At 35.5% G+C, this 24,544-nt stretch overlaps 1 protein-coding gene across 1 annotated transcript in view; it reads right to left on the bottom strand.

Annotated features, from left to right (window-relative positions):
• Window positions 1-9,251, bottom strand: part of LOC137397658 (nidogen-like) — a 45,845-nt gene extending 36,594 nt beyond the window's left edge. Inside the window, exons 1-2 of the mRNA XM_068083960.1 lie at window positions 9,119-9,251; window positions 6,425-6,636 (exon numbers count right to left, since the gene is read on the bottom strand). Coding sequence (XP_067940061.1) covers window positions 6,425-6,618 — 194 coding nt within the window. The 5' untranslated portion in view covers window positions 6,619-6,636; window positions 9,119-9,251. The remainder of the gene's footprint in view (window positions 1-6,424; window positions 6,637-9,118) is intronic.
• Window positions 9,252-24,544: the final 15,293 nt, after the last annotated feature.

The raw sequence follows: 24,544 nt of genomic DNA, 5'->3' as shown, positions 1-24,544 counted from the left end.
CTATTTGTCTGTTTTAATCCCAGGGTTGATACTCTGAAAGAAACACCCACTTGGTTAGGCCTAGACTTGGATATTGTACCCCCAATCACCTGGTTGGTCAATTTGAAATACACCCCCCGAAACACTGGGAGTTCCCTAGGGGACGCCCAGGTTCCACGCCCCGCTAAACATCCAATATGATTCAGAAACTATAAAAATAATTTTTACTAGGCCGATAGCACATGTATCCCCTATGGATCTAGAAGAACATCTAATCAGGCCAATCAATAAAAGAAATTGTTCAACAAAACTTAATAAATTTTATTTGGGGTTCGTTATAGATATGGAAACCCCATAAAGCAGCAAATTCATAGACAGTGCCCCCTGGTCTGGAAAGCCCCCTTAAAACGTGATTTTGGGCTGAGCCTAATGGGCCTTTTGGAGGGAGAGTATCAATCCTGAGATTTGAACAAGACTCCACCGTACCTTCATAGCCTATACTATGGATACTTAAACATTCTAGTCAAAGGGTTGTTTTTGTTAGAAGTTTACATAAGAGTCATGAAGTAACTGTAAAGTTGTTGCAACTTTGAGAATTAAAACCAAAAGCCATGAATTGTTTTATTTTGACTTCATATTTAAATTTGCCTTTTGTCTGCATTTTAAAATTTGAATTAGTACCATTTTATAAGAAAAAACCACAAATTAATTATTTTCTGCGTTCAAATGTGCTTAAGAGCAAGAGTTTATTTTAAACTTGACAGTTCTTAGAGTAATTTTATAATATATACATATATGTGTATATGATGGTGTTAATCATATATGTCAACATCATATACATATATGTGTATATGATAGTGTTAATCATATATGTCACCATCATATACATATATGTGTATGATAGTTTTAATCATATATGTCAACATCATATACATATATGTGTATATGATGGTGTTCATCATATGTGTCACCATCATATACATATACAGTCAAACATGGATAACTCGCCCTCGGATATAGCGAACACATGGTTAACTCGAACGGTTTCTTTGGTCCGTTCCCACGTAATGATAAATTGCTATAGATAACCCGAACTCAACAATGTTAACTCGAACTGTTTTTTGCCTAACGGCTACCGAAACGGTTGTTATTGCTTTAGAAAATCACTTTATTCCAAGCCATAGAGGTAAACCTCAACTTTTCGTAATTCATAAGCGTCGTTATTACCACCATCGGCAAAATATTTTTGTCAACGACTTTTCTAAAGGTTTGGTGAAATTTGATTTATACCAAACATCCGCTTAGCGATCGCCCTTCGAAAGCAAGGTAAAGTGAGGTAATCTTTGCGTAAACTTCAAGAAAAATCGGCAAAATTGATCGTGGGTAAAACGCTCAAAAGGAAAAAATGTTTTTTCTTTTGAGCATTTCAACAATGATCAAGTTTTGCCAATGTCAACCTAAAAAACGTCCTGGCAATAACATCACCTCAAACAACAAACCAATCTCAAGTGATAGAAAAATCTCTATACTTTTTGATAAAAACGTTTTAAACTTTACATTAGAAGCATTTAATTTGAAACAAGCCATTTGTGCTTTTGATTTATATTATAGTTTGTACATGTACATGTATCTACTAATAAATAAGTAAATACATGGACTTGTGACAGTGCTCTGATAACTTGAACGCTCTGATAATTCGAACACTTTTGCTCGGTCCCGTGAAGTTCGAGTTATCCATGTTTGACTGTATGTGTATATGATAGTGTTAATCATATATGTCACCATCATATACATATATGTGTAGCCTATATGATAGTGTTAATCATATATGTCAACATCATATACATATATGTGTATATGATGGTGTTAATCATATATGTCACCATCATATACATATATGTGTATATGATAGTGTTAATCATATACAGTCAAACATGGATAACTCGAACTTCAAGGGACCGAGCAAAAGTGTTCGAATTATCAGAGCGTTCAAGTTACCAGAGCACTGTCACAAGTCCATATATTTACTTATTTATTAGTAGATACATGTACATATACAAACTATAATATAAATCAAAAGCACAAATGGCTTGTTTCAAATTAAATGCTTCTAATGTAAAGTTTAAAACGTTTTCATGAAAAAGTATAAAGATTTTTCTATCACTTGAGATTGGTTTGTTGTTTGAGGTGATGTTATTGCCAGGACGTTTTTCAGATTGACATTGGCAAAACTTGATCGTTGTTGAAATGCTCAAAAGAAAAGACATTTTTTTCTTTTGGGGTTTTACCCACGATCAATTTTGCCGTTTTTTCTTGAAGTTTATGCAGATTACCTTACTTTACCTGGGATTCGTTAAGAGCAACACTCCGAGGCAGTTCAATTAGAAGTTTTACGAGGTTTTACGGTACATTCTATATCACTCACGCTTTTTTAATAGACACTTATTGAATGTACACACGTATTCTGTGTTTAGGTCAAACGATGAATAGTTTTTTTGTAGCTCAGACAACGTATACGTTTAATTACAAAAATTTTTAAGACGATTTAAACATTCAACATTCCGACGTTGATTCAACACGGAATCAACGTCGGAAAACTATTCATCACGGGCTAGCTGGGTTACGCCACGCACTCAAGGATTTTCGCCACGCACATACAAAACAAAAACAACATGCGATTTTTGTTTTGTATGTGCATGGCGAAAATCCTTGCACGCGTGCCCCGGCTAGCCCGTGCTATTCATCGTATCGCAGTATAAATCAAATTTCATTAAACTTTTAGAAAAGTCGTTGTCAAAAATATTTTGCCGATGGTGGTAATAACGATGCTTATGAATTACGAAAAGATGAAGTTTACCTCTATGGCTTTGAATGAAGTGATTTTCTAAAGCGATTACAACCGTTTCGGTAGCCGTTGGGCAAAAAAACAGTTCGAATTAACAGTGTTGAGTTCGAGTTATCTATAGCAATTTATCATTACGTGGGAACGGACCAAAGGAAATGTTCGAATTAACCATGTGTTCGAGCTATCCGTGGACGAGTTATCCATGTTTGACTGTATGTCAACATCATATACATATATGTGTATAGGATAGTGTTAATCATATATTACTTTCATGTAACCATATAGTTTTGATTACATAAAAGTAATCATATCAACAAACCATTAGTAGTTATGAAAATGTGTCTGTGAACAAATAAAAGATTTCCTACTATTATATCTTCACTGTTCTTCCTTTCCCTAGGTGATTTTCTCAGGCCTATCTTCTGAAGTATCTATTTTTAATTACCATAATACAGCTTTGTTTTTATTTGCCTTTGGTCATCAATGAATCAATTACCGTATATGTTGTATACGTTGACGACAGGATGTAGAAGATAACTCCAAGTTAAGGAATTTGCATATTACTAAATGAGGGCTTAAGGCGTGGTCACACGAGCACCGAACCGACGTAGGATCGGTTCGGTTCGGAGGCTGGTTCGGTTCGGGGCACATGTCACACGGCCACCGAAGTAACTTAGCTTCTTAGATACCATACGTATAGAGACAAGACACGGTTTCATTAGTAGTTTTTATGTATTTGAGTTAAATATTTCTATTGTAAACAAAAAACTTTGAGGAACAATTATAATTACACAGCAGATTTATCAGAAGATCGTTCAGCTGCTCAAAATAAATCACTCGATACAAAGATTTTGCTAACCCTTCCCATCAACATAATTATATTTTTTTTATTAACATATGAATGTTTTTCTATGCTGAGTACATAACAAACAAAATCAGTCTTTATCATAGTACTGTGGTTTTACATAAATAAATCAGTCAACGATACTTCATCAGGATGAATATGACACATTACTTATATTCCACACGAAAGAAAATCACAACCATTCCCTTACATTTATGCAAAACTTAAGTGCAACATCTTACATTGATGCAACCCAATCACAAGTCCGGGTGAACCTTGTCGTAAATTGCTTCATGTTGTTTATTTAACGAAATAAAAGTATCGTCCCATTTCTTTTTTAACTTTACTCACACGCACGTAAGAAGAAATGTGACGCGTGCTCACTAGAATTCTAGAATTTTAACCAGCCAATAAGAGCAAGGGTTCGGCACGAAATTTCGAGCAGTACCGAAATAGTTCGTTTCGGTCAGAAATGTCCTCAGCCGAACTTTTTAGAGCTGAAAACGACGTCGTTTTGCGTCAATTAGTTTGGTTTGGTGCCCGTGTGACCACGGCTTTACGCTGCACTCATTTAAGAAAACTATTGGTCGATATTTTATTGGGAGTATGTCTAGGGAATTCAAAAGGCAGCATACAAGTTATCAGTTCCTGCTGAATCACCATCTGGTCAGCAGGTGCTGCCTGAGGATACTCTTATGTGAGAGAAGGAAGCTGCATTCAATTATACCTTGGATTAGCCAAGTCTTTGATGGGTGCTTTGAGATTCAGCAGTGCAGTGGGGCGTTTATAAGAGATACACAAATGACATTTGAGCTCGAATCACATATTCTTTCATAATTGTAGCAAACTCATATGCAGTACTATTTGATGGAAAAGTTTCTAATGAACACTTTTTATTCAGGGCTCGTAATGATCAAACAAACCGTTTTCGAGTTATGACCAAAATATGGAACGCATAACATATCGACAATGTTTTCCAAATTGATTTGTCAGCGGGGGAGGAGACTCCGATATTAAATTTGTCCCCGAAGGTTAATACCATGAATACAAACAAAAATCACGGTGCTACACTCACTCAAGCGCATGCGTTGCTAACGTCATCTATCGGGTGAGCTTGTTCTATACCTGCACGATGTTTCGAGTTGATCCGATGGTTGCAGTTAGTTTCTATTAAATCTAATCGATTCATTTATTTTCTGACATTGGGCAATACCGAAAATTCTGGTTAACCGGTGTGAGTTCGAGATGCGATTTTTTAGTGCGGTTTCCGCTTCCATATCATAAAAACTGCGCCTGCGTGCTTGGACCGGATACACAGAATCTTTCATGGAGATTGACACTATTTTCTCTTGAAAGGTTTTTTAATCCTTGCTTTACATATATGTAAATATCACATCCATTCTCGAAAGCTATTTATATGTTATTTTATTACAAAAATCTCAAGTTAAGGTTAATGAAATGAGTATGTTCAGGTGGCCTCGGTGTCAGGTTAACCGCAAGTAATGGTGACATCGTTTGATACCGTGGTGAGTCATCATGTGTGTCGGTTATAAACGGTGTTCGGTTGAAGTTGAGGTCTATAACCGAATTGGCATGGAGAGACCAGTCGTGTAGGTCTAGCTTGTCATTCAGTCAAAGTTTCATTTTTTTGACAGACACGGCTGCATCGGACATTTTTGCCGACAATTGAAAGTCTGAGAAAATGAAGTCTGAAGAAGTGGGGTCAACTGTAGTAGTTATGAGGTAATTGGGGTAAGCGATGGTACTGGATGACTGTGTCGAGTAGCACTAGTTGGCAGGGAGCAAGAGTGCTTTATAACGCATCTTTGAAAACCCTAGCCTGAGAGATTTGTATGTCGTATTCGAAAGCTACGATAACCGACCTGCTGTTATGTAAAGGACCGAGTCAGTGAAATGATTCTGCTAAAATGATTCTGTTGAATTTGTTTTAGTATTATACTCTAATGAGTTTGAACTGCGCATAATAAATTATTTTTTCCAGGCTCTAAATGTCTCTAAAATCGAATAGATGGACCGACACAGCTCTTATTATAGTGAGGATTAGTACCCTGGCAGTCTACTGTACCGTGAGAGATCATCAGGTGTAGTAACTAGATATAAAACTATTCTAGAACCTTCAGGAGGCAGTCGATTGGCACACTTGTTAGTGGAAGTTTACCGTGAGAAAGGTTGGGAGTTTGAATCCCGTATGATGCAATCCTTTTTCCAACCTCCAACCGTGCCTTCGGACAGACGGACAGACACGGCTCGTACTATACACTGTTTGCATGACGCGTATCATGCAGATTTGCGTTGCCATGTGAATTAAGTGTTTCTATGGACATTGGCATGATGCGAATTGACTCCAGCGCCTTGTTGGAAAAAAGTATGTTTATAATTAGTTATAAGTTATAATTTTATAAACGTTAAAGTTTATAATTACTGTAAACACTATAAGTTTATAATTAGCGACGCAGTTAGCGACACACGTGTTAGCGACGCAAACGCGTGAAACTCGATCAAGAAAGGATGAACGGAAGTATTGAAAATGTTTGCAAGCGCTGTTTCCATCATTCGCAAGCATGATGGATTCGATAGTTGTGTGAATAGCAAAACTCGCTTAGCTTACAGATTTATGCCATTTCCATGATGCGGTTAACTTGCGGATTGGCTCAATTTAAGTATCGTGCGCGCCATGGCAACATAGTGATTGTAAGGAAATATTCGAACATTGTCTGCAGAACATTTAACTCTACCTGTCCCAGTTGAGAGCTGTAGGAAATGAGCTACCAGGCTGCACGAGGGCGTCATATAATTGGGGACCGCTGTCGAAGCCAGCCTGAGCAGCGACCTCTGGGATGCCTTCTTTAACATCGGCTTGTATCCAGTTGATGCCATCGTTGAGGTAAAGGAATGCGCAGAAGCTTCTGCTACCATCACTAGCAATCATCAACTGGAATGTGTTTTGCTACAAAGAGTATTTGTAAGTCGTAGGAGAGTGTTAATTGATCTAGCACTCACCTGAGATAATATTTGGATGACCTTAGGTGTCTCTGCTGACCTTTAGTGAATAGGCAAGAAGAAGTAGCAGCATTGAGCGAGCACGAGCAGCTAGTTTGGTTTCCAAAGAGCAATGGTGAAAACCGTCAAAATTCTGTTCATATCAAACATACTTTGGCTCGGAATCGTGAATCGTCAGTGATCAATGCTTGATTGACATCCGCTTATATTAGACTATGATAAAAAAGATTGATGAACTTATACAAGTTTTAGTAGATTGTATCAGAAAGTATCGGTATTTTTCTATAGCAATTGACTTTTCATGGTTGAGGTGATCTGATTGCTAGGATGTTTCCAGATTGAAATCGACGAAACTTGATTGCGGTTAAAATGCTCAGATCAACCGGAAATGCAATTATGATGTCTATAGTCGCAGAGAGACCGACGGAATTGAGACGCATAACGCTTCAACTTGAATACAGTAACCAATATTAACTATCATAACGATAAAAACTAGTGACACCACGTCGCACACAAATATTTCTTATTTTAAGGGATGCCATTTTAGGTGTTTTTTTAAACAAGTAAATAGCAGTTTGCAGCTCACCTCCGCTCTATACCTAGCAGGAGTTTTTGTACTTTTAGCGAGAAATAGTTACAGTTAATAATAATAATATTAATAATAATAATAGTAATAATAATAATAATAGTAATAATAATAATAGTAATAAAGACCGTACTGTCAATCTTTTAGAAGATTTTAAGCTTTTAAGCACACCTTATGGTGCAAAAAATTTGATAATTTAAGATTCAAGTATTTTAAATCGCATTTATGATACATAAATAAATTGAAAACGCCCAAAAGCTCGTAATGTTCAGTCTATTGTAAAAATGAAATTTTCTTAATAAAAACAAGCAGTATATGTTTTAAATTAAATTATATATATGTAAAGCAATTAAGGCTCAACATTGTTTATTAATTCAGTTTCCTATGCGTTTTGTCATTTAACTTCAATAACTGAGACTTGAACCTGATAGGAGTTATCAGCACCTGGTATAAAGAAACAAACATACATAACCATCTACACCTTCACCTCGTAACACCATCTTTAAAAAAGATATACTTTTACAAAATTGTATTATTCTCTTGTGTTGTAAAATTGTATTACTGTCTTCTTTTGGATGTCAGAGACAGACGAAACAAAAGCAGGCCAAGAGTGAGATTTGAGGACACGCTGAGACAGAATGCCATAAATACGTGTACATATAGACTAATGAGGGAAAATTTAATCGAGCTAAATAGCTAAAACAACTGTAGATCATCAAACAAGGAAAAAATACTTGTCAGAATAAAATTGGGTATATTCTTCGGATCTCAAAAATACATAGTTCCATATATTTTTAAATATATAGTTATATATTTTTGATCAAAAGTAGCAAAAATTTTGATACTTCAGACAGATATTTATTTTCTTCACAAGCTCTCGCTACGTTTTCAATCATTACTGTAGTTTTATCGTTATACTAGCCGAATTTTTGGTGTTGCGCGGGTATTAAAAAACAGCTTATAAACAGTGGCAGGTAATGTAGTTGAGAGAATATTAACATATGCAGAGTGCTATGCATAATTATACTAACAGAGATAATGACTCATATCACCTAATGAACTCATTGCATCTTGTGTAGCTTAAACCATAACTGCCACATACAACTTTTATCTTATTTTCTAAGTAAATCAGACACCCCAATTCTGATTTTGTAGCCAATTCTGATTTTGTACTCAAAGTGAAGATTGATCCACTAACTTTCAAAGTAATGAAGGCTTTTTTACAGCGTTTCAATATCGGTCTCGAAAACAAAAACAATTGGCACAACAAGCTCCGCTAATAAATATTTGACGAACGCTAGCTTTTTAGGAATGGAAGTTAGAGATGTTTAGTCCAATTTAGAATGATAGAGATGGGTGTCTTTAAACCCATTATTATCTACATTCAGCCTGCAAAATCTTGGTTTTCTATAAAAGGTAGATAAACTATTTAAAATTGCTCGTAGATTGTTACAGGATGCTTAATAGGCTGAATGACGAGAAAAATGAGCTCAAAAAAGTGAAATTTCATCACAAGCTAACGTTGTTATCGCGCTTTAAATATGCAATGTTAAATAGCTTATCAAATAGGTTATCGCTCGGTGAACGGCATGTTCTGAAATCAAATCTAGCCCGAAGCGGATCTTTCGTTCTTAGATTTTAATAGCTGTAGCTGGACAGACAGACAGGCTTTGAGATTTATATATATATAGACTAAGTCTTCAAGTATAGTGAATAAAATTGAATACTGCCTAAACTCCAATTTCTTCCAGCATCTACTTATGTTTCTAGAGCTCTTCAACAATAGAGGTCGGTTGAGGAATGCTCTTTAACAAAGGAGGTCATTGAGCACAATCTTACTGACCTCAAATCTGCGTGAATATGGTGCGACATTCGCCCATGTGACTATGAACAAAGAGCGTGGTCTAAACTCATTTTCTGGATTAAAGATTCTGTTGATTTCTTTTACAGCCTGTTGCAGCTCTGCTTCCTCTCTTGTTTCCCTAAAACACCGGGTGATCAGTGTCAACAGGTAATCGGTGTCAACAGGTGATCAGTGTCAACAGAGGAAAGAGAATGAAAAGAATTACCTATAGAAGACTTCACCAGAGGAGGTAGTGTCAACATCGGCGTAGAATGGTGCTAAAACCTCTCGGTTAAGAGGAAACAACTCTCCGCTGTACTCAGCCAACGGACCATCAAAGGAAATCAGCCCATTATTGCTCACCTGTAATATCACCACATACCACAGGAATGTACAATGCTGTAGATTTAGTTACGTCACCAAGTCAATGAGAATAAGAGGAAGGCCGAAGCTACATCGATTATTAATAGCTGGAGGTAGAATTAGGATGAACCAACTCATGACAAGCCGCAGCTGAAGGAAGCAAAAGTTTTATTAAACGCTGATAATCAATTATGCTCGTCGTTTAGTTTTGATTGGCTAACTGCATTTACAGACGACTAATATTTGTTAGTTCTATTTTAGCACAAATTTTAAAATAAAGTTTGTGTTTTTACTAAAGTATTCTCATATTGCACTTTCTATATCATGCCTGGTTGTGTGGAAAGTGAGCAACTTTACATCACATCTGTTTTGCCTTTAGTAGCCTTTAGGATGGGAAAATTCCAACGTCAGATAGTAATAGAATTATTCCGGTAATATGCGTGTTTATCAATATCTTCTGCTAACTTATATAACGAGTAAAAAGCTACACAGCTGGTCTTTTCTTTGAGATGATTAGAATCTACATAATCAAGAGTTTCATTATTATTATTATTATTATTATTTGAGAATGTAGTTTCCACAGTTGCATGATTGGTTTTATAATGAGCCCAAGTCCCATCTAAGAACCAAACACTTGTCACATAATTGAAAATTCCTGGAGCACTTTTCTGAGAAATAGTGCTTTCCCTAAAAGTGTTGATTTCTAGATCGTTTTAAAGGACATCTCAGCCCTTATCTCAGCGAGGTATGAGGTCAATCTGTGGTTTATGGTTCTCCAGGCTTTAAACCATAACTGTCACGAACAACTTTTATCGTAGTTTCTAGCTAAATCAGACACGCTGATTCCGATTTTGTACTCAAAATAAAGATTAGTCCACTAACCTTAAAAGTCATTTAGGCTTTTTTAAAGCGTTTCAATATCCGTTTTGAAAACGACACAATCGGCATTACAAGCTCCGCCCATAAATATGTGACGAAACCTAGCTTTTTCAGGAACGGAAGTTGGGAATGTTTAGTCCGATTTAGAATAATAGAGATGGGTGTCTTAAAACCCATTATTATCTAAATCCAGCCTGTAAAATAATTTCAGTCTTTTATGAAAGGTATATAAACTATTTAAAATTGCTCGTAGCTTGTTACATAATGTTTAAATGGGCTGAACGCCGAGAAAAATGATCTCAAAAAGCGCGGTTTTACCACAAGCTAGCATTGTCATCGCGCTTTTTTAAATATGCAATGCTAAATAGCTTATCTACCTTTCAGAAAAAACTGATATTATTTTTAAGGCTGAATTTAGATATTAATGGATTTTAAAACACCTATCTCTATTATTCTAAATCGGTCTAAACATCCCTACGTAACTTCTGTTCCTAAATAGCTAGGTTACATCACGTATTTATGGGCGGAGCTTGTTGTGCCGATCGTGTTGTTTTCGAGACCGATATTAAAACGCTGTAAAAAAGCTTTCATTACTCTGAAATTTAGTGGACCAATCTTTATTTTGAGTACCAAAATCGGAATCAGCGTGTCTGATTTACCTAGTAAATACAATAAAAGTTGTACGCGACAGTTTTGGTTTAATGATTATCGTTATCAATTTAGGTCTTACACCCCAGTCTTCCCGGTTCAAATCACAATAATTCTTTGTACTGGTCTGTTTGCTCTTCTTCCTTTTAGTCAGAGAAAATAGAGCAGGACAAAGAAATAGGATTATTATTATTTTAATGATAACCGAAATTACAATATCTCTGCTTGTGTCCTTCGTGTATGATGAATAACTGAAATGAAACTCCTTTATATGTTGGCTTGCTTGATTGCGAAGTTGGAAGTTCTGGCTCTTAAAATGAATATTAATCCTAATGATAACTTTAGTTAGGTTTCTTGCACTTCTAGTAGAAAACTTCCTCCATGAATTAATGCTGCATATCTCTATAAAATGATGCTGCACACCTCTGCAAAATGATGCTGCACACCTCCATGCAATAATGTTACACGCCTCTATGAGATTATCATTACTAAACGAAGACTGTAAAATGAGACATGCTATGATTATAGTGGTGTATTGAGATGTAATTTCAAAATTCTGCCACCTTTGAAATAAAATAAAGCTCTATTAGGCCTTAAGGTTATGAAGCAATTAAGGTGCAATGAGCAATGAACTGGAAAGTTAAAAACTTTTTAATCAACCATCCAGTCATTGTAAAGCCTGGTTCCGATATACACCGCAAAGCACCGGTGACAGCACTGCAGGCTACTGCGGTGAAATGTGAACCTACACGCCGGGTACCGCTGAGTACCACTGGTAGTTGCCTGCTGTCAACGCAAGAGTTACGCGATGTTCAAATTTCGCAAAGAGCCGCAGGCAAAACCTTCCCGAAATTCTCTGTACAAGTGAAGGTCACCATTATCGAAATGGGATGGCGAGTGAACATTTTTATGCGGTTATTAGCCATATGTGAACAGCTATATGTGAACAGAAGCCGCTGAGCCTAGCGTCGCAAGCGTTTTGCCGCTCCAGATTACCGCCGGGGTTTCGCAATCGATATGAAAACCTGGCTTTAGACAGCGAGTTTTCCTATGATCAGGTTCATGGCATAATTGAGCAATATATCTTATCTCTACTTCTACATATTTCTAATGGAGCTCTCATCAGACAGTCTCACATTGCGCTACTAAACTCTTTTCATAGGAGGTGTTTCAAATGCCAAGAGTCGGGTTGTAAAACAAATAAACACAAATGTTATGTTAACAGCTGCTATGGAAATAGAAGGAAATGTAAGTGTAATGACAAAGCAAAACAGAGGTGTAGTCTTAGTTCCACGCTGTGCTACTACCTCCGCTAAGCGGTACTTCAACTATGCGGTCCCATATACCAGATATTTGTAAGTCGACTCTTTTTAGTTACACAGGTCTACAGTTAAAATTTTTATGACATCAATTTTCCAACATGTAAGACTCCAGCAGATATTTGACATTCAAAATTTCTGGGACCTTTTGTGAGCAAAAGTGAAAATGAAGATGAAAATTAAAAATAAAGTGTGAGAAATATAAAGAATAATAAAAGATATAATTATGTTATAATGTTACAAAGACCTAATGTGAGGTTAAAGATAAACTTTCACTAATTTTTGGTGTATTTCATCAGAATGTATCAGTTTTTTGGTCATTTGTGATTGTTTTTGAGGTGATTTGACTTCCTTGATGTTTCAAGGTAAAAATCGACAAAACTTGATCATGGTTAAAATGCTCAGTTCAAGGGAAAATGTGATTACGATGTCTGTAGTTGAAAGAGACCGACAGAATAAAGATGTGTAATGCTGCAACTTGAATACGATAACCGATATCAACTATCATAACGATAACAACTAGTGATGTCATATCGCATGTATTTTTTTGCGAGTTTTAACCGCGATCAAGTTTTGTCAATTTTAATCTTAAAACATGACAGTCATGTTGTCTAAAACATAAAAATAGCTGATAGAAAAATATCAATACTTTCTGATAAAATCTATAAAAACTTTCGACAAGTTCATCTTTAAACACATAAAAGACGTGGATATTATAAGTGTCAAAAGTTTTATTAACAAATAGAGACGGTCTGTCAGTGCCTTGCGCAGGATGGGTTTATTTTTTAGTAGCATGATTTGCCTACTAGAATTCTAGAAATTATAGTAAGGAGTTCAATAGTGGCAAGTGATTATCATCAAGTTTCCAGTTGGTTCATCCAATTTAATTTCAAAATATTGAATGCCATATGATCATCATCTTAGTGTTTCAGTGTTTTGCTTGAAATAAAAAAATTGTTAAATAGCTTTCACTCCCATTAATGCCGGTTTAGATATTACTACTAGAACTCTCAAAATCTGCTAGCTGATTATTGTATATAGACACCTGGTTCATATATATATATTGAAATTTGGCATATCGTAGAGCCTACCTAGAAAACGTTATATCCCGATTGCGAATGTTTCATCAATTACACAGATAGCAGAAAACATAAATTAAAGTCGTCAGACATCAGAAAGGAGTGTGTAAGTGCAAAATTTGTAAAACACGCAAACAAAAATTGATCGTTAGTTTTGTTAGTTTATTATTGTTTTACGCAAACTAATTATTTGCGTAAAGCACGCGAACAAAAAACACTTGCACCTAACAATATAGAAAATCTACTAATGGCATTTTGCAAGCTGTTCACGGAATTCCTATACAATTTCTCATCCCACACGGTCAGAAGAACGTTTAGTCTTGCTAGAATTACAAGCGACTCTCCGATGAAATGTGATCAGAACCTTCACACGAATAGCAACCGTCTCTAACAACTTTATGTGTATCTAAAGGCTGGTTCATACTGTATCACCGATTTTCCGTGTTGTCCTCTCAGCGATTATTTTTCCATTATGCGCCCGAAGACTACTTCGGGAAGGATACTACTTTCGAGGATACTCCAGGAAAGTTTGCAGCTTTCAAACTTTCTCGATAGTTCACTGAATATCCACGACAGCCTGGTAAGACATGGTGAATCTTTTGGTATCAAAAGATTCACAATGTTTTACTCTGTTGTGTTGTAGGTGCCAAATATGTGAAAATGTGATTACAAGCTCTTAAAAGCTCAAAAATGAAAAGCCGCTGTAGATTGGAATCCCTTTATTTCTCTGACGTTGTCATTACAGTTTGGTTATTGTCTTGTCACGGGATGTTGTCACGTGAATTAAAAGGCCAATAAAAAGTTCGATATGTAACTTATCGTAGCACTAGTTTATGACAAACACTTCGGGTTTTACCGAATACCCTGTATCAAATATAGATGCTCGCTACTTTACAGTTTTGTTTCGGCTTGATCTAATCATCAAGTCGTAATGTGATCATGTGACCCAATACTTTGCAAATAATTTTTGCAACACTTTTCGATTATCACAGGTGACCAACAGGCTCGTCATGTTTATCAGACAATGATATGTACTCCTTCGAGGCAAGGTTAAAAAATTAAACGATTTTCTACGGTAAGTTATAAGATATCAGTGCTAAAAGTGACAGCATTACGATGATGATAAAACAGAAGTGTAAGAACAATAGACATAGTTTTATTGAATGCGTGAATTATATTTGTGTAAATATTTCCACGAATAAGGTTGCATGAATGTGTAAACAGAAACCATCTACCTCAACTGCGTCACATTTCAGCCATTTTGGAAAGAGAATCCAAACTACGGCAGTTTCGTGTGGCTGCGATTAACTTTTCGTTTTTTTAGCTTTTAAGAGCTTGTAATCACATTCCTACATATTTTGCACATAGTAAGACATGGTGAATCTTTTGATATCAAATATATGTAATGTGAATTTTGTTGCAAGCCATCCTTTAAGTTTCTCTCTGCAACTTGGCATGTCTCCAGTTGTCATGGTTTTCTTGCCACTGGGCACAGACATGTCCAGGCAAAATCACAGAGCCATTGTTTGTTCAACAATGCTCTTAAAAGGCATGCAGAGCCTCTGCTTGCAATAAGCTAAGCAGGCATATTCAATCTTAGGGGCATTGCTCACACACTTTGTAGCTCTAAGTCTATAATGAGTTCAGTATCATTATAAACTGATTGGTTGGTTCTGTCAAGTTAGCTTGTTTGTTACATCAACAACGGTAGTGATTAAGTCTCCATTAACAACTAGCTTATGATTTGAATGGTTTCTCAGAGCAAACCATGAAGATAGGTAGCTAAGCATCTTACAGAGAAGGAATTCATAATTATAATTGTTACAAAGCAGGTTCTGGGCAAACCAGATAGGTTTGAGCACGTCAAAGGACTATTTTGAGAAAAGAGTTGTTCTAACTTGTGCTGCCTCACACTGGTTGATCACTCCGTTTAAGAGGAGAGAGAGAGAGAAGAGGTGCATACCGACATTTGTTAGATTATAGGACAGTTTTCGTTCGTTATTACAAGACTGAACATTGAGTGTTACTTTGAACTTTGGAAGAGAAATAAAATTTTAAATTATATATGTTAATATCATGATATAAGGCAACCTAAAGCGTATTGACCTAGATTACTTACCATTTATAATAGAAATTATCCTGTTGACATTTAGACAGCTCATCTAAAGTTTATTAGTGGCTCACAACTTGTACGATTTTCTTAATTAGTAGCTCAGCCGAAATCTGCGAGTTGGTTCAGCCTCGAGCATGTCTCGCAATAAATTTTACTGCAATACTCTGTGCTTCCATGAGCGAGTTTATTCCAAATACTGCTATCCACTCAATGTGTCAATTTCACTTTCTCGTACAATGTAGCCTATTGTTTTTATAGAAGCCTTACAAGCTGGACATTTGTAAAACTGGTGTTGTATGCATTACTATGAAGTAGTTTATATGTGGGGTTCTTGAACTTTGCTTGCTACATCAGGATTCCAGAGCCGTATAGCTTCACAGAGTCCTGAGACCAACGGAAGCATATATGGGAGCTCGCTCGTTTCCAAACAAACAGACCACGCCCACTATTTTTTATATAAGTTATAATGGAGAGACCACAACACTAACCAACAAAGATTACTCCCATTGGCAGTTGCTCCAAAATCGATTGTTGCATTATACACCATTTGAAAGAGTACAAAATTCCCTACAAAAAGCTACAAGTAATTTTTTGTAAAAAAGTAAAGTAAATGCCAAAAAGAGCGGTTATGAGAGCGAGGTTTGAATATTCCATTAAAGATCAGTATGTCGATTGGGTTTGTTTAGAAACGAGCATTTTTGTTTCCGGTTTTGGTCGCGGGACTCTGTAAAGTTATTGGCTCTGCAGGATTTTAACAAGTGCTGTAATGAACGTTTACTATAATGAAAGCAGCATCTGCCAGACGCCATGGCTGGAAGGTGGAAAAAGTTGCATCATACTGGAATCGAACTCACAACATTTATCTTGCTGAATCAATTCTATCACACTTGCACCAATCAACTACGTTCAAGAATAATTGTACACATAGTTGTTACACCTGATGATCTCTCACACCACACTAGCCTGCCAGGGTAATAGCATCTGAAAAAGTTCATGCTGTGTAGATATTTTATTATTAAAATGATGTTAAATTCTGACATGACCTTTGGGCCTATAATACTGTACAAGGTCAACCTTTGCAAATTAAAATTTTAGGGCCGAGCCCTGAAATTCATTCCCCTTTCGTTTACAAGGAATATTTAATCATCAAAATGAGCTTTACAATCTTCATTGTAACAATCGCTTCATGGTGGTTACCCATCCTTGCTGACAAACCATCAGTTTATGGCAATGTTTGCCAATCTTCTAATATATCGCTGTTTTAACGATACCATTTGTGTTATAGGCAATAGCTAAGTGATAAAATACCCTAGGACACTTATGTATTCACCTCATCTAACTTTCGTGTGGAGCCATCCTCTCGCAAAAATTTCATGAGCAAAACTAACTATCATAACGAACGAGTGAAAACGTGAAATTAAATAGCTTTGTCCATTGATAGTCCAAGAAACAAATGGCAGCAAGCGATCAAATTGCATTATCGATCTCGACCACACAATTCTACCTGCCGCTCACAAATACAAACTAGTCCCAAATTAAAAATCTTTTATTACCTGAGGCATCTAATTATGTTTGTTCCACTGCATTTATTTTCACATCACTATATTTTCGCACTCATCAGAGCAGCGAAATTAAGTTGCAGCAAAATTTTACTCTGTATGCTACTCACGAGTGGTACAAGGCTACAAGCTTTGTATACCAGTTGATTTAGAGAGAATGAGTTCCATTCAGTGAAGATAATAAACCAGGTCCTATCTAATTAGCTAACCACAACTGATTAGAACATTGAACAGCCACTTCACTGTGTTTCCATGACCCGGTGAATCCACAAGTTTGCCTATTCGGTAAAACCCATAATTCGAGCGAAATTTGATTTTTTAATTTAATTTTGAAACCATAATTTGATACAGTGTGAAACATTTGATAAATTTTTATCACATGTTTCGCACTTGTGAAAGATGCAAATGGCTCTTGACAACGATGCGCAAAAATATGCTAGACTAGCTATTCCATTTTAAATATTTTCAACATTTCATTCATTCCAATTTCAATTTGACGAGGCAGGAGTAGGCCACTATGATCTGCGGCATAAAATTCATTATCTTTTTTAACAAAGGGCCGGTGTTAATCCGCAACATGCAAATGACCAACAACAGCATAATCTAAGCAGTTGCATCGAATGTACTATGTTGAATTGCACTGGTACTTTTATTGTGTGTCGTAATACGTTTCTTGGACAATACCAATAGCGAAAGCTGCTAAAATTGCACTCGCTAATTTCGATGTGCACGCACAGCTCTGACAATTCTGTGAATTTTAGCCAAATATTTCTGTGTTTTTCATTCATTTCGTGATTTCGGTCGAAACCAATGAAAAAATTGGCACGTGTGGCTGTACCTGAAGGCAACTTCCAAAATCATGATTCATGCTGATCAAGACAGCAAGATTTTGAGAGTCAGCAATAACTATCACTATGTTTCCATGATGCGCAGTACTGCGATGCAGCCCCCTCCGAAGTCAAGGGAATTGTACGTTTCCATGCTGCGCAGTGGTTTTCAGCAGATTAGCCAGAGAAGAGAAATTGTATAAATCGAATCGCCTGATGGAGAAATAGAATCGATCACGGATAGCGAACGTCATAAACGGTCTTTTTTATGATTCTGTCGTCATTACACTTTTATTTACAATACACATTCACAAGGTTTCACAAACCTTAACACACTTTTTACAAAGTAATATATTTTTAATAAGTATTTTTAAGTAATATATTATTTAAACGTTAATTTAGGACTTGCCACCTTTTTTTCGAAAAGTGTTGGCATCGATAACAAAGTCCAGGAAAGTAATCACCTCATCATCCTCGTGAATGCAGACCATAATTAAATTTAGGTGAAGGAAGATTGGAAGAATAGAAAAAAACAAGATTAGCGTTATAACATTGGTACTAGTCTATGGCCCTCGAAGAATCCCTCTCCACGGCATGAGAGCTGTGCGCAGCCACTGCGCAATTGCTGTTTCCTTGCTGCGAATTTGCACTGGCTTCGCACTGATCAGTGCGCAGTGATTTCAGTGCGAAGACGCCGTTTCCATGATTCGGAGATAGCGCAACTCCGAAGCACTGTGCATCATAGAAAGAGCGGTGATTGATGCTTCTTATTAAACAGTATTGAACATTGTTAACAAAGAGACACGTGCCCTGATTGCTTGTGTCAGCTCTGGTAGTACTCTAGTAAAAGCACAACAAGGAGTAGTGATTATTGTGATGATATAGTCTAGGAGCCATCAAATTGACAAGGTCATGCTAGTTGAGTTTAAATTGGTGTCAGAGTATCAAAATTAAGTGATTATTTGGGTCATTCAAATAAAGCTGATGTTGGCAGCCCTTTTATTCAAAGAGCAATTTGAAACTGGCTCCAAACAAAAAGAAAGAACCTATTTTTTGTCATATACACGTTATGTATACACATAAACAATGCGTATAACATTTACAACATTTATAAAAAAGCTATACTACGTTGAATTTATGAAACCAACCAACTGCTGCAGATGAGTTTTATTTTTGCATGTAGCTAAAAGCACTTACCCTGTCGGTGCCTAATTTCAAATGACTGATGTTTATTTAAGTATTGTATTTATTTTACATTTTACTACACCTATATACATAACAAAATATTATATATATTATATAATATAGGCCTATATACACACAGATATATACATACACAGATATATACATACACAGATATACACAGATATGTATATATATATATGTATGTATATATATATATATATATATATATATATATACACAGATATGTATATATATATATATATATATATATATACATATATATATATATAAACAGATATATGTATAAACAGATATATATATATATATATATATATATATATATATAAACAGATATATATATATATATAAACAGATATATAAATATATATATATAAACAGATATATATATATAAACAGATATATGTATAAACAGATATATATATATATATATAAACAGATATATAAATATATATATATAAACAGATATATATATATAAACAGATATATGTATAAACAGATATATATATATATATATATAAACAGATATATATATATAAACATATATATAAACAGATATATATAATGTATATATAAACATATATATATATACACACATACATACAAATATATGCAGACATATATATATAAACAGATATATATATATAAATTTATAAAGGCGAACCTACCTAATCCGCACTGAATGAAAAATGCAAACAGCATGCAGTCACCCTATTTACCTCTGATTTATGAAATAAAGATCTTGTCCTAGTATTATCAGCAGACATTGAACAAACAATAAAGCGAAAAAATGTGCAGTTGGATTATGTGTTTCATCGCATGTACTGGACTATGCAGTCAGTTGTTCACACATTAAACATTCTGTCATCTTCATAAAGTTGCCATTTCTTGGATTTAGTCGTCATTTACCTTCTAGTCAAGAATTAAGAAGTCAATAAATCAAGCTGGTAGTATGTTGGATAAGTGGCAGTCTGGCACCCATGGAAAGTTTGACACTTGACATCCGAAATAATTTGGAGGATGAAAATATTAAGTGTTTTCTTAAAATTTTACAAGTTTTTAGTAATCTTAAAATTCTGAACTGTATTTTAACACGATCAAACTAAAAGCAAAATTTTAATCTTTATTGAATAATCATTATTTATTTTCCAGAGTCACAGAGAGCCACAACAGAAAGAGATACAGGTTGCTTGCTGACCTCTGACCTCGGAGATGAGGGACCGAACAAAAAGAAACAAAATGTAACAATAAAAAGATTAATGGCTAAATAATATCAGTCTAATGCAATTTGTAACGTAAGCAACACCAGCATTGTCACAGCAATTATTACTTCACCGTCTATGGGTAGAGTGTAAGATGTCATATTCTTGATTGAGCAAGGTCGACCTTGTGGGGTGCCGTAGACTGAGTTCATACTATTTTAGCAAAGTCGACCAACCAGACGATCTAGTGAACTTTAGCCTTGAACAATTATTAAACGATACTTTTTTGATATCCATAAAAATGCAGTAGTGACAAAGTGAATTAAAAGTGATGGGATTAGTTTATCTAGGTTTGATACATAAGATAAAACATCACATTATATCCCAACACCAGATGACCTCTGTCAGAATTTTGATAGCCTTTGAGTGAAATAAGTTTACATGCTTGCTGTAGGAGTTTTCACAATCAATTAAAACTGATATTTTATATCTTGGATGACAGAAGGTTGTATGTCGTATTGCGGAGCCGAGCTGTAAATGTCCTGAGGGCCATTTAATTGGTAGGTAAGATTGTTACATAGTATACCCTAGGACACTTATATTTCGCTAGTATTTAGTTTCGTGAGTAGTATACAGAGTAAAATTTCGCTGCAACTTAATTTCGCAGCTCTGATGAGTGTGAAAATATAGTGATGTGAAAATAAATGCAGTGGAACAAACATAATTAGATTCCTCAGGTTCAGTTTACCGATAAAAAAAATTTCAATTTGGGACTATTTTGTAATTGTGAACCGCACAGGTAGAGTGGTGTGGGTGAGATTGATAATAGAATTTGATCGCTTGCTGCCATTTGTTTTCTTGGACTATCAATGACCAAAGCTATTTAATTTCGCTCGTTCGTTATGATAGTTTAGTTTCGCACATGAAATTTTCGCGAGAGGATGACTCCGCAAAAACGCAAAAGTTAGATGAGGCGAATACATAAATGTCCTAGGGTAGATAAGAATGTGGCTAGTCTAACCAAGAGCTCAAAGTCTGAGCTCTGTTTATGGATAACCTCTGCGTATGCATGTATAATTTTTTATTGTCACTGGTAATAGTCGTTATTGATGACATTGCTGCAAGTTAACCAAAAAATTATCCCTTTAAAACTGCCTTTGATGGTAACTTCATGGAGACTAAAATGCTTTGGATAACATATTTGTTTTCTACCCGATCAGTTTTCCTCCAACAGACCGCACCAGAAAATTTCAGTTAATAAATCAATTTTTTATTAAATCCAAATTTTAAACCACTTCATTTCGCTTTTTTCAGATTCCAAATCACTTTTGCATTTGTTCAAATTGAAGGAAAACTGTCTCCACTCACTAAAAAGAATTTTGCTTCAAAGATTTGAGTATTCGAATATTCAAATCACCACTGATTTGGACATAGATCTGGGTTATTATATGACAATTACATATCTTTAGAGACTACTTTTACTATCAATATTATTTTATTCCATCAAGTAGCCGTGAATTCCAAATTAACCAAAAACTATCATATATTTAAAAAAAAGTAAAAATGTACGCTATTATATATGTAAAAAAGTGTCCAAATTAGCAAACGATGAAGACATCCAATGATTAAATTAACCAACAGCTTTCCTAAGACTACTGTCAAAAATTTTCTGATTCATTTTCTTATCAACGCTTCTGCTGCTTAAAAATATATAAAAACATCCACTAAAAATGTACATAAATTTATCAAAACGTAAACCTAAATCACGATGTTTTTTTTAAAATAAAACCTCAAACAACTTTTGCATTTGACCAAATAAAATCCAATAAATGAAAACTGACTTGAATCACTACAACGAATATTTGTTTTAAATAATTGAGTATTCTAATATTTGAAATACTACCGATTTGAACACGGCTCTGGTAATCACAGTGTAAGTCAAATTATAGATGAAAATGGCGTGTGGACGATAACACAAAACTTGTGAGTATTGTATAGAACCCATAGCACTCACATAGGACCCATTCTACAGCACTCATAAACCCCATTCCATAATATGTTTCTTTATTGTCACGGGAATCCCTCTAAGAGATGAGTAGGAAATCTAAAAACTCCCCAATTCTTTTCAAAAGCTAACTATTGGAAAGAAAAATCATTTTTTCCCAAATAGGTAGTGATTCTTAAAATTTCAGGGCGCATGAACTCAATGGCCATGTCAGGACACCTTCACTCAATTGCCATTCTTGAAATAGGATATGGCTCTAAATGGGAACACATGGCTGGGTTCTGAGACGCCTATCAAGCAAACTATTTATACTCAGATGACCGTCTGAGTGCATGCACAAAGGGATCCTTGTCTTTAGCATCACTAGGGAAGTAATAATTAAGTGCTAAGGGAGACCACAACATAATACGGCTGTCATAAAAATCTAGCCTTTGAACCCTAAACCCTTGCAACAAGTAATTACAACGTAAAGCGTTTGATAAAGCTGTCTGAGTAGAGGCTAGTTCGCAGTGAATCAGGCGTAAGATAACAAATTTGATACCTGAGTTTGCACTTAGCATGTGGTTGCCTACAATCGTTACTAAGAGCAATAAATCTCTTCCAGATACTATAGAATGCCATGCTATGCTTAAAACAGATGCTGATGGCAGTTAGAGAAGTGACAATTATGTTACCAACAGAAACATAATAGCGCATGTAGCTATTTACTTGTAATAAGAATGTATCACAAAACCCTGACAGCTCATCTTGACAACCATTCCAAAAGAGTACCTATTTAGAGCTCAAATAGCCTTGTGGTCACAAAATAAACTTAGGGGCCACATTAGAGATTTAAAAGCAGTATGTGATTCTATACTTGTTTAAAGTTGCGCTGAGGGTGTTGGCATATAAAAGAAATATACTGAGATACATTAACATGTAAAAAGGGGTATACTGAGATAGATTAATCATAAGTAGGGAGATACTGAGATAGATTAATTGTAGGAAGGGATATGCTGAGATAGATTAATCATAGGAAGGGATATACTGAGATACAGTAGATTAATTGTAGGAAGGGATATGCTGAAGAAAATTAACCAGAAGTTGAATGATGCAAGAAACATCTTTTAAATTGTTCCATGGTTTGTCCACTAACTTATTTTACTAAAAACAAGAAAACACAGGCGTTAGCAGGAAAGTCATCCTTAAAGGGAATACAAAGGTCAGACATGTTCATCTGCAGGCCTCAAGTGTGCATGTTTACTTGTACTGTAGAGTGTAGAGCAATTAGCATTGCTTATTACTAGTTACGCTTTAATCACTGCTAAGCGTGCAGTTGATCTTTACCTGCTGGCATACGATTAATTAGCTAAATTTAAATTGACAATCAAATAATGGATAGCAGAAAACTTGTCATTCGCAATTTGCTAAACAGAATGAATATATTTGTGTTTGCACTACATACGACGATACGGGCTATTGCATATGACAGCCTGTCAAATCTATAGGCTGACAAGGATATGCTTATCCTCGTTCCTTCTCTCACTCATCCTCTTTTCGGCAGCTTATATGATTGCCCTTTATAGGGGAAGACGTAACAGGGATGGATTATTGCTTTGGCAACAAAAAGTATCAAATATTATTGATTACTAAACTGCCTTTCACTTTAGTTTTTCACTGTTTTTGAATTCAAATGCTAAATACAATGGACTACAATGAAATTACCAAAATACTTAGCTCATTTCACGCAAATGTAACTGGACATTACTAGTAGAAATGTTGATAATGCAACAGACTTACCCATACAGAGTTTTTTCGTTCAGTGTAAAACACAATAGGAATATCCAAGTTGATCTGGTTTGAAGTGCTGTTATCCCCGATAGGCAGACTTTCATCTAGACCAAGCCCAAATGGAAAAAATGAATCTACTCCAGCTGCTTGAGACAATGTTATAAGAGCTAAGAGTAGCAGAGACAGATGCCTAAGTTGCCTGAACACTTCCATACTCCTTGACATGTCCTGCAGTAGAGAAACCGTGCGCGTTTAAAGCGAGCGGGTTGTAAACAAAGAGTAGGGATTAATAAAGCCAGACCAATCTCTTCTGTGTAACCAATAATAGAAGTTTTGACCGAGAATGGAGTTGTCTTTTCTTGTCAATCGGCTAAATTTACGCAAGTTTTTTAATCGACGAATCAAAATAGCAGTATTTACCATTTGTCCAATTGAAGCGTAGTCGAAGTTTGTCAGCTT

The sequence above is a fragment of the Watersipora subatra genome, chromosome 5 (assembly GCF_963576615.1).
Source record: "Watersipora subatra chromosome 5, tzWatSuba1.1, whole genome shotgun sequence".
Taxonomy (NCBI): Eukaryota; Metazoa; Bryozoa; class Gymnolaemata; order Cheilostomatida; family Watersiporidae; genus Watersipora; species Watersipora subatra.
This window is presented reverse-complemented; position numbering and strand designations above follow the sequence as displayed.